The sequence below is a fragment of the Cetorhinus maximus genome, chromosome 20 (assembly GCF_964194155.1).
Source record: "Cetorhinus maximus chromosome 20, sCetMax3.hap1.1, whole genome shotgun sequence".
NCBI lineage: Eukaryota > Metazoa > Chordata > Chondrichthyes > Lamniformes > Cetorhinidae > Cetorhinus > Cetorhinus maximus.
Window position 1 is genome coordinate 14,370,023 of NC_135898.1, and position 15,604 is coordinate 14,385,626.

General features: G+C 42.7%; 1 protein-coding gene across 1 annotated transcript in view; it reads left to right on the forward strand.

The window, feature by feature from the left end:
• The window catches only part of polm (polymerase (DNA directed), mu), a 31,192-nt gene extending 22,911 nt beyond the window's left edge, over positions 1–8,281 (forward strand). Inside the window, exons 9-11 of the mRNA XM_078565543.1 lie at positions 916–1,248; positions 3,667–3,750; positions 7,634–8,281. Of these exons, the coding sequence (XP_078421669.1) occupies positions 916–1,248; positions 3,667–3,750; positions 7,634–7,720 (504 nt within the window). The 3' untranslated portion in view covers positions 7,721–8,281. The remainder of the gene's footprint in view (positions 1–915; positions 1,249–3,666; positions 3,751–7,633) is intronic.
• Positions 8,282–15,604: the final 7,323 nt, after the last annotated feature.

A 15,604-nucleotide genomic window follows, 5' to 3' on the forward strand; every position in this document is an offset into this window, starting at 1 on the left:
GTTCAATTTAGTTTTATATAAAAAAACCTCTTGAGGCTCTTATTCCTGAATTCAGAGCTGCATCGCAAACATACCAATTGAAAATATAGGTTATGCAGTTGTTTCAAGGTTTCCTCTGGGATTTAAACAACTCGGCCTTTACCAGCTGCTGTGTCATTACAAGTATGCTGCCGTAAAGCCAAAAAGACGTTCTACCTATCAGACAAAAGAGTCATGTGGCATATGAATTTAGGTGCCAGAGTGATGCTAGGTACATAGGCTGTACGTCCCAAAGACTGGCAGATCGTATCAAACGGTATGTCCCAGCCGCTGTTCACAATGGGCAGGGTACAGACCATACTCAACCAGCCCGTGCTTGCAAAACTCAAAACACAGTGTCCAACATTAGATGTGATTCTGCGATTGGACAACATTTACTAAATAATCCTCAGTGTGCTTAGAATTACGCTGACAACTAATTTCAGATTGTCAGTCGGGCTTACAATGTGGCACATTGGCGTGTTTACTGGAAGTTATGTATCTTACACAGGGCCCTGTTCTTCGCAGACAGAACATTGCACCTGTTTTAGTTAAACACTAAGTGAAAGCCATTCGCTGACTCTGCTCAAGGCATTGCTCTGAGGGATATCAGGGTCAAGCTGCCTGGTTTAAATTTCCAACAATGCTTGGCAGTGAACTGTCAGTCACCATCAATGGCGCATTCTCCATGGCAATGCCACTTGCCAACCAATTCGCACTCTCTTCACATACAGTATAAATTGTTGTTTTCCCCCTTATATTGGTATTCTTGTGAATGTCCTGATGAGTGCTTGGACATATCTCTTTTTTTCTGCAATACTCAATTTCTGTACTACTGGGCTACCAAACTACTATAAGTAAATATTCATTATTAAGTTTATTCTCTAATTGTTTTAGGGTATGATATTGTATGATGACATCCTAGACAGCAGTTGTCATAAGTTGAAGAACAAGGAGCCTGAGATATTTGATCATTTTGCAAAGTGTTTTTCGATCTTCAAACTGCAGAAGAAGATGGTAAATAATCTAGAACCAAGCAGACCATGCAATCATGACTCTTCGGCTGTGAATGAGACTCGAGGAATTGGACTTGCTAGTCATGCAGGGACTACTTGGCATGTAACTGCTGCTGCAGCAAAGGATAAGGACTGGAAGGCTGTGAGAGTGGATCTGGTCGTTGTACCCTTTGGACAGTATGCTTATGCCTTATTAGGATGGACAGGCTCACAGGTAAGTTTTTAATGAAGTGCAGCAAGACACTACTATTGTCCAATACATAAATAAAAAATCGGAATTATACAGCTGATCATGTTGGAAACTGACAGGACTGGTTAACATTTTGGATCAATCCACTTTGAGTTGACAAAGGCACTTGATTCAAAACGGTCTGTCTCTTCTTTTCAGTGACATATGCTTTTTATTTCCAATGTTTTCTGTTTTATTGTCTGAAAGGTGTAATGTTAAGTGACCATGTATCATTTAGTTTGTACAGTTTTGATGGATATTGTTAAGACTGAAAGTGATCATTGCTTTCCATTTTGTTCCTGGAGTTTGATAAGATATTGACCAAAACTCACTTTCACAGCCGCATTTCCTTTCTCAGTGACTGGCTCTGATTTAACCCAAAAGGATTCCAGCTGAAGTTCCATCCTTCATGTTTCAAATCCCCCCAGAATTATGGGTATCTCCAAGACACACAACGCTCCTCAGACTGCTGGTCTTGCCACATCCTGAGATCCACAATCAGTGCCAAGCATCACCATATGTACACACTTGACCTCTCTCTCCAGCAGCACCGACTCACCCTGTCACAAAGCCGTCATTGTCCCCAGTTCCATTTCATTTTTCGTCTCATCTGGTGCCTTAACAAGAAACCTTTTCTGTTCCTTTCAGGTTTTAAGGAACGCAAGTTCCAACTAGTTATTGGTCCCGATGCCCCTCCGGATCCTTCCTACCTTTCCCTTCCCTCCGACCCCATCCCTTCTTCTTGTCCCTGCCCTTGCCATGTGTTCACTATACCCTCTGACCTTCCTCTCTCTGATGCTGGACAATCTATGGTCAGCAAAGGTCTCTGGTTTATCCCCTTAGCCTTCACCTTCATGAATTTTGGGCTCGGCATGATGTTGAACTCTTCTTCCGTCGGCTTCAACTCCATGCTCACTTCTTTGGGCAGATGTCCTCCCCCCACTCAACAGAACCTTTCACCTGCCTCTGGTATTCTCCCTCAACCTGTACCCTTCCTCTGGCCTATTACCCATCTTTTCATTGAGAACTGTTGCCGTTACATCGGCCATCTTAATTTTTCTTCCCCTTTCACTCACACTCTAACCTGTTTCCTTCTGAACTTGCAGCACTCCATTCTCTCAGGTCCAACCCTGACTTTGTTACCAAACTGCCAACTGTTGTTGGTGGTGTTGTTGCTGGCGGTGCAGTTGTTGTCTGGCATACCAAACTCTACCTTGTGGAGACTGAACACCAATTCTCATACGTATCTCCCTATCTACCCTTGTACCATGACCCCACCACCAGAAATCAAGCCATTGGTTTCAAGACTATCACTGACCTCATCTCATCTCCTCTGGAGATCTTCCCTCATCAGCCTCCAACCTCATAGTACCCCAACCCCTCATAGCCCACTTCTACACCCTACCCAGTATCCACAAACACGGCTGCCCTGGCAGACCCATCATTTCCCTCAAATATCACAAAGCAAGTCAGCCGCTGAATTTGGTCTACAAAATTAAAAGTAATTCATTGGTTATAAGATGCATTGGAATGCTGTGAGTATGTGATAAAGTGCTATACAAGTAAAAGTTTTTGGCTTTGCTAAGATCAGTTAGAATTAAAAGCAAAGATAAATCATGGGAAGGCAAGGATCTTCTCCAGATACACAGTGAGAAGGTGGCGGCCATCATCCCCAGTCTTTGCCACAAACTTCACACCCTTGCCATTAATTTCATCCCCTCGTGAACACCTGTTTGAGACTCGCCAATACAGTTTGCAATCTCTGGATCTTATTCCACCCTGAATTGAGCTTTCAACCCCATACTCTCTGCATCACAAAACGTGCCTACTTCCACTTGACCATTCTATGTGGTGGCACATTCCATTGCATTGTGTGTGTAAGAGCTTACACACAGTTTAAGGTTCAGATACTATGCACTCCAATGACTTAACTGATAAGCTTGGACCTTCCAGGCTCAGTTAAACAGGCCATTGTAGTTTGTGTCAGCACACTGGGGTGGGGATCAGCAAAACAGCCTGGGGTGTCCAGTCCTGAATAATGTGCACAACTCCTGGAAGGACTGTGCCAAGATGAATGTGTGGGCTTTGCTGTTATGTCCCTACTTCCCTATCTAAAGCCTGACACTCTTGCTGGTCTCAGGTTCCATGGTTGTCATGTGCCTTTCCATACTTCACTCAAAGGTTCTGAGCCTAAACTGAGTGTATCAGCTAGCTACTTAACTGAAGAGAAATTTGTTTCGGGGCCTGGTGCGCTTGCGGGGGAAGGGTATTGGGGAAGAGAGAAAAACACTGGGAAATGCATTAAAAGAAATCAAGATTTCCTCTTTGAAGTGAATCATTTTCTTTCTGACTTTAAGTTTGAATGACTGTTTGTTTCTTGTTTATTTTTCTTGCATATTCTAGCTCTTTGAACGAGACCTTCGCAGATACGCCAAACACTGCAAGCATATGAGTTTGACCAGCCATTCTTTGTTTGATAATGCACAGGTAGGAAGAAATTGAGTTCCTTCGCCTTCAGTGTTCTGAACAATCTTCAAGTGAAAATCTACTTACATTCATGAAATTCAGTGATTGTTACATCAGCACAGGCAATGTTGGGCTGAATGGCCTCCTTCTATGCTTTATGATTCCAAGTAATATATCATGGTATTCCTTATGATGCCATCAATTTCCAGTAATACTATCTGATATGATGCACAACAATTGAAAGGCAGGCTCTCTGCTCCCACGGATTGCCAGTGCAGCTCTTGGAGATGAATTCAGGCTGACTCTTCACCACAAAAAAATTCACTCCATCCCTATCTGAAGAATTAACATATAAAACAATCCAAGTAATACAGAACTCCAGAAGTGGTAAAATGTACTTTTTTAATTCATACCTTTGAAAAATATCACTGGTTACTTCATTGTCACTGGGTCAAAATCCTGATTTCCCCCCACCCCCTCCCCGGCAAACAGCACTTTAAAAAATTCTTTCATGGGATGTGTGCTTGGCTGCAGCGTTTTTATTGTTGCCTCTTTAAACTGCAGTCCATGCGAGGTAAGTACACCCACAGTGCTGTTAGGAAGGGAGTTCCAGGATTTTGACCCAACAACAGTGAAGGAATGGCAGTGAAGGAAACTTCCAAGTCAGGATGGTGTGTGGCTTGGGGGGGAACTTGCAGGTGGTGGTGTTCCCATGCAGCTGCTGCCCTTGTCCTTCCAGGTGGTAGAGGTAACAGGTTTGAAAGGTGCTATCGAAGGAGCCTTGGTGAGTTGCTGCAGCACACCTTGTAGATGGAACACACTACTGCCACTGTACATCTGTGATAGATGGACTGCCAGTCAAGCGGACTGTTTTGTCCTGGATGGTGTCAAGCTTCTTGTGTTATTGGATCTGCACTTGTTGGCAAGTGCAGAGTATTCCATCATACTCCTGACTTCCACCTTGTAGATGGTGGACAGGCTTGGGGATCCAGGAGGTGAGTTACCACAGGATTCTTAGCCTCTGACCTGCTGTTATGAAGAGATATTAATGTATATAATGTTATTGGAAATTATTTTAAATTAAACTTGTAGTAGGGTCTGTGTTTGTGTGTGTGTGTGGGTGTGTGTGTGTGTATATTAATTGGATTAAAGCCAGCTAGTCTGGGTGATTGATGTATAGTAGTTTTGAGATGTTAACAGTAAGGTAAAGAGTACATTTGCATTTTTTTGAATAAATCATAAAAGACTGGGGGTGAATCTTGAACCTAGCTAGGAGACACCAAGCAATATGTTTATATTGGTACTATGAAAGGGGTTTTATTGTTAGAAGAGGTGGAATTCAAAAGGGCCTGGTGAGACAATGAGAATTTACATTCAAAGGGAAGGCCAGGTACATAAGAGTTTTATGTAAGTCAGAGGCATGGAAGATCTAAGCCTGTAAGCCTACCATTGTGTGTGCAAAGGAAACCTATTGAAAGGGACCTCATTTTGAATTCGTAAGATAAAATGTGCTTTGCCTGGTGTCTGTTTAAGTCTATAGGTTACCGTTGCCTTGGTGAAGATTTACCCGGGAGTGATTAATTTGGGGATTTGTTTAATAGTTATTATGGTAGTAACTTGTAGATGTGCATGTGTTTAATACCTTGTAAAATTAATAAATGTTTATATTAAAAAACCTCCTGGAGGCTCGGTGGTTTCATTGCTGAATTCAGAGTTGCATCTCAAACGTACCAATTGAAAAAATAGGTTATGACAGTTGTTTAAAGTTTTTGATATGACAGTGCAGTTGGTAAAGCTGAGTTATTTAAAAATCCCAGAGGGAAATTTTAAACAACTGTCATAACCTATATTTTCATTTGGTATGTTTGAGATGCAACTCTGAATTCAGGCATAAAACCACCAGTTCTTGAGGGGTTTTATATCAAACTACATGAGACATTTATTAATTTACACAAACTAAGCATACACACATGGCTACAAAGTACTAATATCATAACTTTTAACAAATTCCCAAACTAATCTCCACTAAGGCAACAGCAATCCATAGAGTTTAAGCAGACACCAGGCAAAGCATTTTCACCTTACAAATTCAAAATGAGGTTCCTTTCACTGCGCAGACAGTTGTAGGCTTACAGCTGCTTTCATGTTACACGCCTCTGCTCTGCACACACAAAACTGCTGTCTGCTATACGCAGCACATCTCTTTGAATGTAAATCCTCATTATATCACCAGCCCCTTTGAACTTCACCTCTTTTAACAATAAAACCCCTTTCATAGTACCAATTTTATTAGTAATATAAACATTGCTTGGTCTCTGCTAGCTAGGTGCCAGATTTCACTCCCCTTCTTGAATGCTCTATTCAACAAAATGCAAATGCACTCTACCTCTCTTAGGTCTCAAAATTAGTACACATCAAAGCACCCAGACTAGCTGGCTTTAATACAATTAAGACACAACCACAGACTAAACCTCTATTTAAAAAAAAAAATAATTTCCAACAATATTATGTGCATAATAGCTTCATGACATTTCCCTCTGGAATTTAAATAACTACGCCTTTACCAACTGCTATGTCACAACACCTGCTCTTGTAGCCACAGTATTTATATGGCTGATCCAGTTCAGTTTCTGGTCAATGGTAACCCCCAGGATGTTGTGAGTGGGAGATTCAGCAATGGTAATGCCATTGCATGTCAAGGGGAGATGGTTAGATTCTCTCTTGTTGGAGATGGTCATTGCTAGGCACTTGTGTGGCACAAATGTTACTTGCTACTTATTAGCCCAGGTCTGAATGTTGTCCAGGTCTTGCTACACATAGGCATGGGCTGCCTCAGTATCTGAGGAGTAATGAATAGTGCTGAACATTGTGCAATCATCAGCGAACATCCCCACTTCTGATCTTATGATGGAAGGAAAGTCATTGATGAAGCAGCTGAAGATGGTTGGGCCTAGGACATGATCCTGAGGAACTTCTGCAGTGATGTCGTTGGATTGAGGTGATTGACCTTCAACAACCCCGCCATCGTCCTTTGTGCTAGGTATGACTTCAACCAGTGGAGAGTTTTCCCCCGATTCCCATTGACTCCAGTTTTACTCGGCCCCCAGGCTGCCTTGATGTCAAGGGCACTCACTCTCGCCCCACCTCAGCAGTTCAAGAAGTTGGCTCAAGGGAAATTTGGATGGGCAATAAATGCTGGCCTTGCCAGTGATCTTCACATTCCATGAACAAATATTTTAGAAAATCCACTGTAATTTGCAGTAATATGCCAACACACTGCACTTCCAATGCAGTGGATTCCCCTTAATGAAATTCTGTTTAAAGAGTATAACATCTTAAAACTGAAGTGACATTAGTTGAGCTAAATGTGATTGTTTAATAAATTTATATGTCAATAAATATTCAACCTTTTCTTATTATTTACCAGGCATGGAAGCTGGTAGCTCTCTTGAACCCATAACCTTTTGACTAAGAGGCAAGTTCCATTCCAGAGACATAAGCACACAATCCAGGCTGACACTCCAGTGCAGTAGTGAAGGAGTGTTGCATTGTCAGAGGTGCCATCTATCTTATAAGACATTAAACCTAGTAACAGTTTGCTCCCTTTGGTTGGCCTAAAAGATTTCTGGCATTATTTTGAAGAACAGCAGGGGAGTTATTCTTGGTGCACTGACCATATTTAGTCCTCAATCAACATCACTAAAATACTCTCAGACAGATTATTTGTCTTTATCATATTACTGTTTGTGTGAGCTTGCTGTGTGCAAATTGGCCTCTGTATTTGCTACATTATAATAGTGACGATGCTTCCAAAGTACTTCATTGGCTCTGAAGTGTTTTGGGATATTCTGAGGTTGTGAATTAACCATATAAATGCGAGTCTTTGTTTTCTTCCTCATTTCAGAATAAATTTTTGCCAGCTGCTACAGAAGAAGAGATCTTTGCGCATCTAGGATTGGATTACATACCACCTCACGAAAGGAATGCTTGATGTGCTGAATTCAAGATTCAGGCGTATAGAGAAAAAGCAGCGAAGACACCTTAGGGTATACCCTCTTGCAAAATGTCTATATATGTATCATTTGATATACAACACCAAGTGAAGGCTGGCCATTCACTGATTTTTTTGGTTCTGTACGACTTACACACATCTGTATGGGGTGTTGTAGAATTGGTAAGTTATCTGTTGATGGATTAACTATTCCTTTGTTTAGCATCCTGTGAAGTTTCTATATGATGCATACATGTGGACATGTATATCATTGACTCAGCTATTGCACTTTGTCCTCTGAATCAGAAGCTTGTGAGTTCATGTTGCACTTCAGAGACTTGAGCTCAAAATCTTAACTGAAGCTGAGGGAGTCCTACATTGTTGGAGATGCCATTTTTTTCAGATAAGACTTCAAGGTGAAGTCTGACCTGCCCCTTGAGGTGGATGTAAAAGATCTCCAAGTGCAGTTCAAAAAAGAGCACGGTAGTTCTTCCTGGTCAACCTTTATACTAAATCAACATCACTGAATAAAACAAATTTATCTCATCGCTGTTTGTAGAATCTTGCTGTGTGCCACATTTCCTACACTACAACAGTGACAACACCGAAAGTACTTCATTGGCTGTAAAGTGCTTAAAAATGTCCTTAAATCACAAAAGGTACTGTACAAATGCAAGTTCTTACTTGCACATACAGACTTGCTCTGAGCAGTCTAGTATCTATTTTTTATTCAGAATTGTAGCATTAATTCTAGCTCAGAAAGGAAGTTTCTGTCCATTTACCCTTGTTTTGCTGTTGGAAGTTTAACATTGCAGTGACGGCACCGTCACAGAACCAGCATTGTCTTGTCAGTGACCACATGTCTGAAATGGTGCTGGAAACAGTCAATGACAACTTCAGAAAGTAAAGTATATAAATACTTGGAAACATTTATAGGGCTATGGCAAAAGAACAGAGATTGGGACGAATCGGTTAGCTCCATCTTAAGAGCTGCTGTTAGGCACAATGACCTGAATTGGCCTCCTGGGCTGTATCATTTGAAATGGATGTGTGGTTGACATTACTTTGATGAAACTGAGTGGTCTGTGGATTCTTTAATTTGTCTTTAAGTGTTTGTTATTTTCTCTCCACTTTTTCTTTACCATTTTTCTTCTCCGTTCCTTCCAGATGCCTTCAGTTACCTCATTCTGGGAAACTTGATAGTTAGTGTAGGAAGGCTATTAATTCACAGGGGCATTACTTTGGAGCTTTATCATTGCTCATAATCTATCGAAGTGCATTTCTAGCAGAGTTTGAAGGGTCGTGATGCAGAGCAGAAACTGAGTGAATTTTTCTTCCCTCTCCCCCATTTTGCCAAAGGCACTGACCCCTAACTGTAGTATTCCAACTGAAGTGAAATGCATCCACCCAGAATCAAACTTGGATAGTTTCTCACCTTTATGGTGTTATGATTCCTATGGAGACCAACAAACTAAAAGAATCAAACTTACCGAATGACTCGAGAGAAAAGCCAATAAACAAGATTTCATTTCTCGTAACTTTTAGTTTAGTTTGTTGATTTTTGGTTTGATTGTTAAACGTGAATTAACAGGCAAATTGCGATCAATATAAAGTATAAGTTAGACTTTAAATAGCAGCTACAACAAAAATAGGTCTCACGGGTTTACTCGGAAGACCACTTATGATGGAGGCACCAATTCCAGGTACAAAGCCCTTCCGAGCGGTGAACCTCCTCCAGTGGAATTCCAGTTTCTTTTCTTTGAGGCTTGGCCACCAATTCCCATACAACAAGTTTTAATCCACCCAAGTTCCAGGGGTACAACTTTCACCAAAAGGCACATTTTTACAGAACCCTCTCAGCTCTGCTCCCGGATCCAGCCGTCTTGGTCTTCTTTCCCAGCTGTGCCACCACATTTTGCATCCGGACCTACTGACGTGGGCCTGTATTCACACTGAACTCTGGGTCACGTAGTTTTAATTTTATTTAACTTTTGTTCCCAATGTGCCTCCCGTGGACCTTGGATGTTCAGTTCTGTTTCTTCTCCCTTCAAGATTTTCCAGACCCAAGTACTGGGCAGAACCTCGTAAAGATTTCATGAAATGCAGCATTTTTAAATGCTGCTTTGGTCAAAGGTTTAAGAGTGCGCAAGGGTTTGAAAGTCACATTGAAAATTTGCTCTGCAGTAAAACAGTTATACTAACTGAAGAAGTATGGGAGTAAAAAGTGATTCTGCAAAGATATTTGTGTTCAGTCATGCTAGTATTTTGAGGTTTTAAGGTGAGCATAGTGGCACAGTGAAAGCATGCTGGACCATAGGCTGGGAATTCTGCGCTGAATAATTCACTTCCTGACTCCCTAAAACCCAGAGGTCGATAGGTCAAAACTATTTTCTGCTGTCCCAATGTCATTTAATTCATCTACCAGTCCCTACGACACTGAACTCAGTAAGTGGCTTGGCTGAATTCAAGCTGCATATTCTTGGGTTTGGTATGTTGACTTTGGTGTTTGTCTTAATTTCATTTACTGACTATCATAATTTTTTTGGCAATTTCTGGTTCATTATCAACATAGAAAAAAATTCCATCGGCCCAGATTTGCAAAGAAAACATTATCCAAGATAATTTTACTTTGGAATCTGCTGCAGAAAAAGATACTTCTATGTATTCAATAAGCTATTGATTCAGTTTTTGATGCTGTCAACTTTTGAACTTTACTTTTCACCGTTGTGTTAAGGGGATGTGAGTCTAAGTTGGAGAATATACAAATACAATGACGTACTAGAGGAGCAAAATCCAACTTGGTTTGAAGTGGTTCATGGATCAATATGATTACACAACTCGTGTTTATGGAATGTTATACTCAATATCAGGATAAAGCTATCTTCACTGCACAACATAATTCTTGATTGATTGATAGCCATTCTCAGCAACCTCGTTCTTATTAATTCACAATGTCTGCAGATACTTCAATCTCATAGTTTAGAAGTAATTTAATATACAATACACAAATCACATGATGCAGAAAACACTTTCTGGAAATAATTACAATCAATGTGGAATTTAGTCAGAAACAGCCTGCTCACTAACGCTTCGTTTGGGTTCCGTCAGGGCCACCCAGCTCTTGCCTCATTACATCTGGAGTTCAAACATGGACAAAAGAGCTCAACTCAAGAGGTGAGGAGAGAGTGACTGCCATTGACGTCGAGGCTGCATTTGACCAAGTGCGGCATCAAGGAGTCCTCGCAAAACTGGAGTCAGTGGGAGTTGGGAGGACAACACTCCATGGTTGGAGTCATACCTAACACAAAGGAAGATGATTGAGGTTGTTGGAGGTAAATCATCGCAGATCTAGGACATCACTGCAGGAGTTCCTCAGGGTAATATCCTCGGCCCAACCATCTTCAGCTGCTTCATCAATGACCTTCCTCCACCCCCCCCCACTCCTCTCTCTCTCTCCCCCCCTCCAATCATAAGGTCAGAAATGGGGATGTTTGCTGATGTTTGGTGAATTCTGCACCATTCACAACTCAGGTACTGAAGCAGTCTGTGCTCATATGCAACAAGACTTGGACAACATTAAGGCATGGACTGCTCAGTGGCAAGTAACATTCGCACCACACAAGTGCCAGGCAATGATCTTCTCCAACAAGAGAAAATCCAACCATTGCCCCTTGATGTTCAATGGCATTACCATCACTGAATCCCCAACCATCAAAACCTGAAGGTTACCATTGATGAGAAACTGGACTGGACTAGCCATATAACTACTGTGGCTACAGGAGCAGGTCAGAGGCTAGGAATCCTGTGATGAGGAACTCGCCTCCTGATTCCCCAAAGTCTGTCCACCATCCAGAAGGCACAAGTCAGGAGTGTGATGGAATGCTTCCCACTTGCCTGGATGTGTGCAGCTCCAACAACACTCAAGAAATTCAACACCGTCCAGGATAAAGCAGCCCAATTAATTGGCAACTCATCCACTACCTTCAACATCCACTCCCTCCACCGAGGCACAGTGGCAGCAATGTCTACCATCTGCAAGGTGCATTGCAGCAACTCACCAAGGCTCCTTCGACAGCACCTCTCAAACCCACAGCTTCGACCACCGAGAAAAATAAAGGCAGCAGATGCATGGGAACACCACCACCTCCAGGTTCCTCTCCAAGCCACACAGCATCCTCATTTGAAACTATATTGCCACTCTTTGACTGTCGCTGTGTCAAAATCCTGGAACTCCCTCCCATGTGGGAGTACCTAAACCACATGGACTGTAGCGGTTCAAGAAGCATCTTCTCAAGTGAAATTGGGAGTGGACAACAAAAATTCTGGCTGAGCCAGTGATGCCCACATCCCATCAAAGAATAAAAAGAAAGCTGTCACCAGCTCAGAGCACCTCCTGCTCGCTGCACATCCTCGCTTGACACCATCCGCCTGTCAGCCAGCTCCTCGGAGTCTCGCTTAATGTTACTAAATCTGGCCATTTTTGCATCAAGGAATATTATTCTCATGCCTCAACCATATTTCTGTAAGTATTCAGGAGAGAAGTTCTGATAGCGTCTTCTGTCAATGTTATGGTGCGCAGTTATGATATTACAAATTTTTAGAAAAGCTGTTCTAGAGATCACATTTAAAATAAACCTTGGACTGAATTTAATGACTGTTCTCAAAATGGCTGCAGGTCATCATTCGCTTGCCTCCCGAGGAGAGCAGAATACATTCCTCAGACAAAGATATTTAAAATACAGTGAGTGCTCCCAGAGAGTAAACAGAAACTCATTGAGTTGATGGCTTTTCCTTCAAACGCAAAGATACTAACTGATAAGCCACTGTAAGGTATTAACAGCCTTGACCCTTTTGATCACTGCAAACGGGTGAGGAAACTTTGAATAACTGTAATGGAATTACCACTTGCCTTATATGGAAAATGACTTAGCATTGTTGTACAGGTCACATGATAATGGTGGCAATTTTGTCTGATCTGCAAAAAGTTTTGAAAAGGACAGGAAAAAGGAAGATCCACAGAGAACCATCTTGAAACCATAAGGGAGAGACTGAGAAAGGCATCTAAATACAGCCACTGGTCTGCTGTAAAGTAACTGTGCAGCTGAAAGTGTTACACCACAGAACAGAAGGAAGGAACCTCTCGTCCCTGTAAATCCTTAATCCACTTCATGAGCTCACCGGTCCATGTGGTTTAGGTACTCCCACATGGGAGGGAGTTCCAGGATTTTGACACAGCGACAGTCAAAGAGTGGCAATATAGTTTCAAATGAGGATGCTGTGTGGCTTGGAGAGGAACCTGGAGGTGGTGGTGTTCCCATGCATCTGCTGCCTTTATTTTTCTCGGTGGTCGAAGCTGTGGGTTTGAGAGGTGCTGTCGAAGGAGCCTTGGTGAGTTGCTGCAATGCACCTTGCAGATGGTAGACATTGCTGCCACTGTGCCTCGGTGGAGGGAGTGGATGTTGAAGGTAGTGGATGAGTTGCCAATTAATTGGGCTGCTTTATCCTGGACGGTGTTGAATTTCTTGAGTGTTGTTGGAGCTGCACACATCCAGGCAAGTGGGAAGCATTCCATCACACTCCTGACTTGTGCCTTCTGGATGGTGGACAGACTTTGGGGAATCAGGAGGCAAGTTCCTCATCACAGGATTCCTAGCCTCTGACCTGCTCCTGTAGCCACAGTAGTTATATGGCTAGTCCAGTCCAGTTTCTCATCAATGGTAACCTTCAGGTTTTGATGGTTGGGGATTCAGTGATGGTAATGCCATTGAACATCAAGGGGCAATGGTTGGATTTTCTCTTGTTGGAGAAGATCATTGCCTGGCACTTGTGTGGTGCGAATGTTACTTGCCACTGAGCAGTCCATGCCTTAATGTTGTCCAAGTCTTGTTGCATATGAGCACAGACTGCTTCAGTACCTGAGTTGTGAATGGTGCAGAATTCACCAAACATCAGCAAACATCCCCATTTCTGACCTTATGATTGGAGGGGGGGAGAGAGAGAGAGGAGTGGGGGGGGGGTGGAGGAAGGTCATTGATGAAGCAGCTGAAGATGGTTGGGCCGAGGACATTACCCTGAGGAACTCCTGCAGTGATGTCCTAGATCTGCGATGATTTACCTCCAACAACCTCAACCATCTTCCTTTGTGCTAGGTATGACTCCAACCATGGAGTGTTGTCCTCCCAATTCCCACTGACTCCAGTTTTGCGAGGACTCCTTGATGCCGCACTTGGTCAAATGCAGCCTCGACGTCAATGGCAGTCACTCTCTCCTCACCTCTTGAGTTGAGCTCTTTTGTCCATGTTTGAACTCCAGATGTAATGAGGCAAGAGCTGGGTGGCCCTGACAGAACCCAAACGGAGTGTTAGTGAGCAGGCTGTTTCTGACTAAATTCCACATTGATTGTAATTATTTCCAGAAAGTGTTTTCGTACCACCTGTCCCTCGTGGAAAAATTTATGCAGAGAAACACCTTTGACCACAAGTCCATCAGGCAGTGGTCGGCACGTAACATCTTAGAGGCCCTGAGGGAAAAGGAGAGGGTGGATCCTGTGGGATGGTTCCCCAAGCAGACTGTCAAAGTCATTTGGCAGAATGCCTCATCGCCAGAACTTTCCAACAAGCACCAAGACGTAGCTCAGCTGGTGGTGAGAAAGGCCCTCCCCGTCAGATCCTTCCTACACGCCAGGAGTCTCACCCCCTCTGCATGTTGCCCTCGAGGTGGCTGTGGTGGGGAAGAGACCGTTGTTCACCTCCTTGTAGATTGTGCCTTTGCAAAGAAGGTCTGGAGAGAGGCAGTGGTTTCTGTCGAGGTTCATCCCGAGCAGTTCTGTGACACAGGACTCTGTGCTCTACGGGCTGTTCCCAGGGACATACACCAAGACAAACATCAACTGCAGCTGGAGGATCATCAACTCGGTGAAAGACGCTCTTTGGTCTGCCCGAAACTCGTTGGTCTTCCAGCGCAAAGAGTTGTCCCTGACCGAGTGTTGCAGACTGGCACATTCCAAAGTCCAGGACTACGTGCTGAGGGACGCACTAAAGCTTGGGGCAGCTGCCACAAAGGCGCAATGGGGAAGGGTCGCTGCCTAAGACCTTTCTGCCACAGTGCACCGAGGGACTGGGAACTGTTTAGAGCCCCTCGGGCTGTACAGCTCAAAATGAATGTCTGAAAATGATTGTAATATTCATTGTTTGTACTGATGCACCTTGTGATACATGTTGTAAAAGTTGAACCTGATTGTACCTCTGTGATGGTGATTTTGAAATGGTTTGGAATGTGGTTGAAGATATTTTATGAATAAAGTATATTTTTTCAAAAAAAAACCTGTTAAAGCAACCTCTGGCAATTTGACAGTGAAAGCCATTGCCGCTGCAGACACAACTCTGCAACCTCAAGACCTTCACTTCAGACAACGCAACACCTCGTCTACAAAACATATCAGCCTGCGCCAAATATAGACTAATCTTGATTTATGTTTATAAGTATCGTTTTATCTTTATTTTTAAGTGATGTTTGTGTGTGTTCCAGAGCAGTAGAGTGAAATAAGCCAACTTTTGCTTTTTTACATAAAAAGGCTTTTCTGGTGGGTTATTTGAAAATTGAATTATATGCTCTAAGGGTAAAATAAACACGCGCGCGCACACACGGACGCACACAAAATGACATTGTTCCCAGGTGAATTTGGGGAAACACCTTTAAATCATCCATGATATCAATATCATGAAAGGCTCTGCTGCATTCGCCAAATAGTAAATTGAAGACTGCAAGACAAATTCCTGCTTTATCTGTTCACTGGTCATGTGGATGACCAGATGTTGGCCAGATGCTGGAATCCCTGAGGTCAATCACATTGCCTCTGATTCATGTAACTTATCATAGAATCAC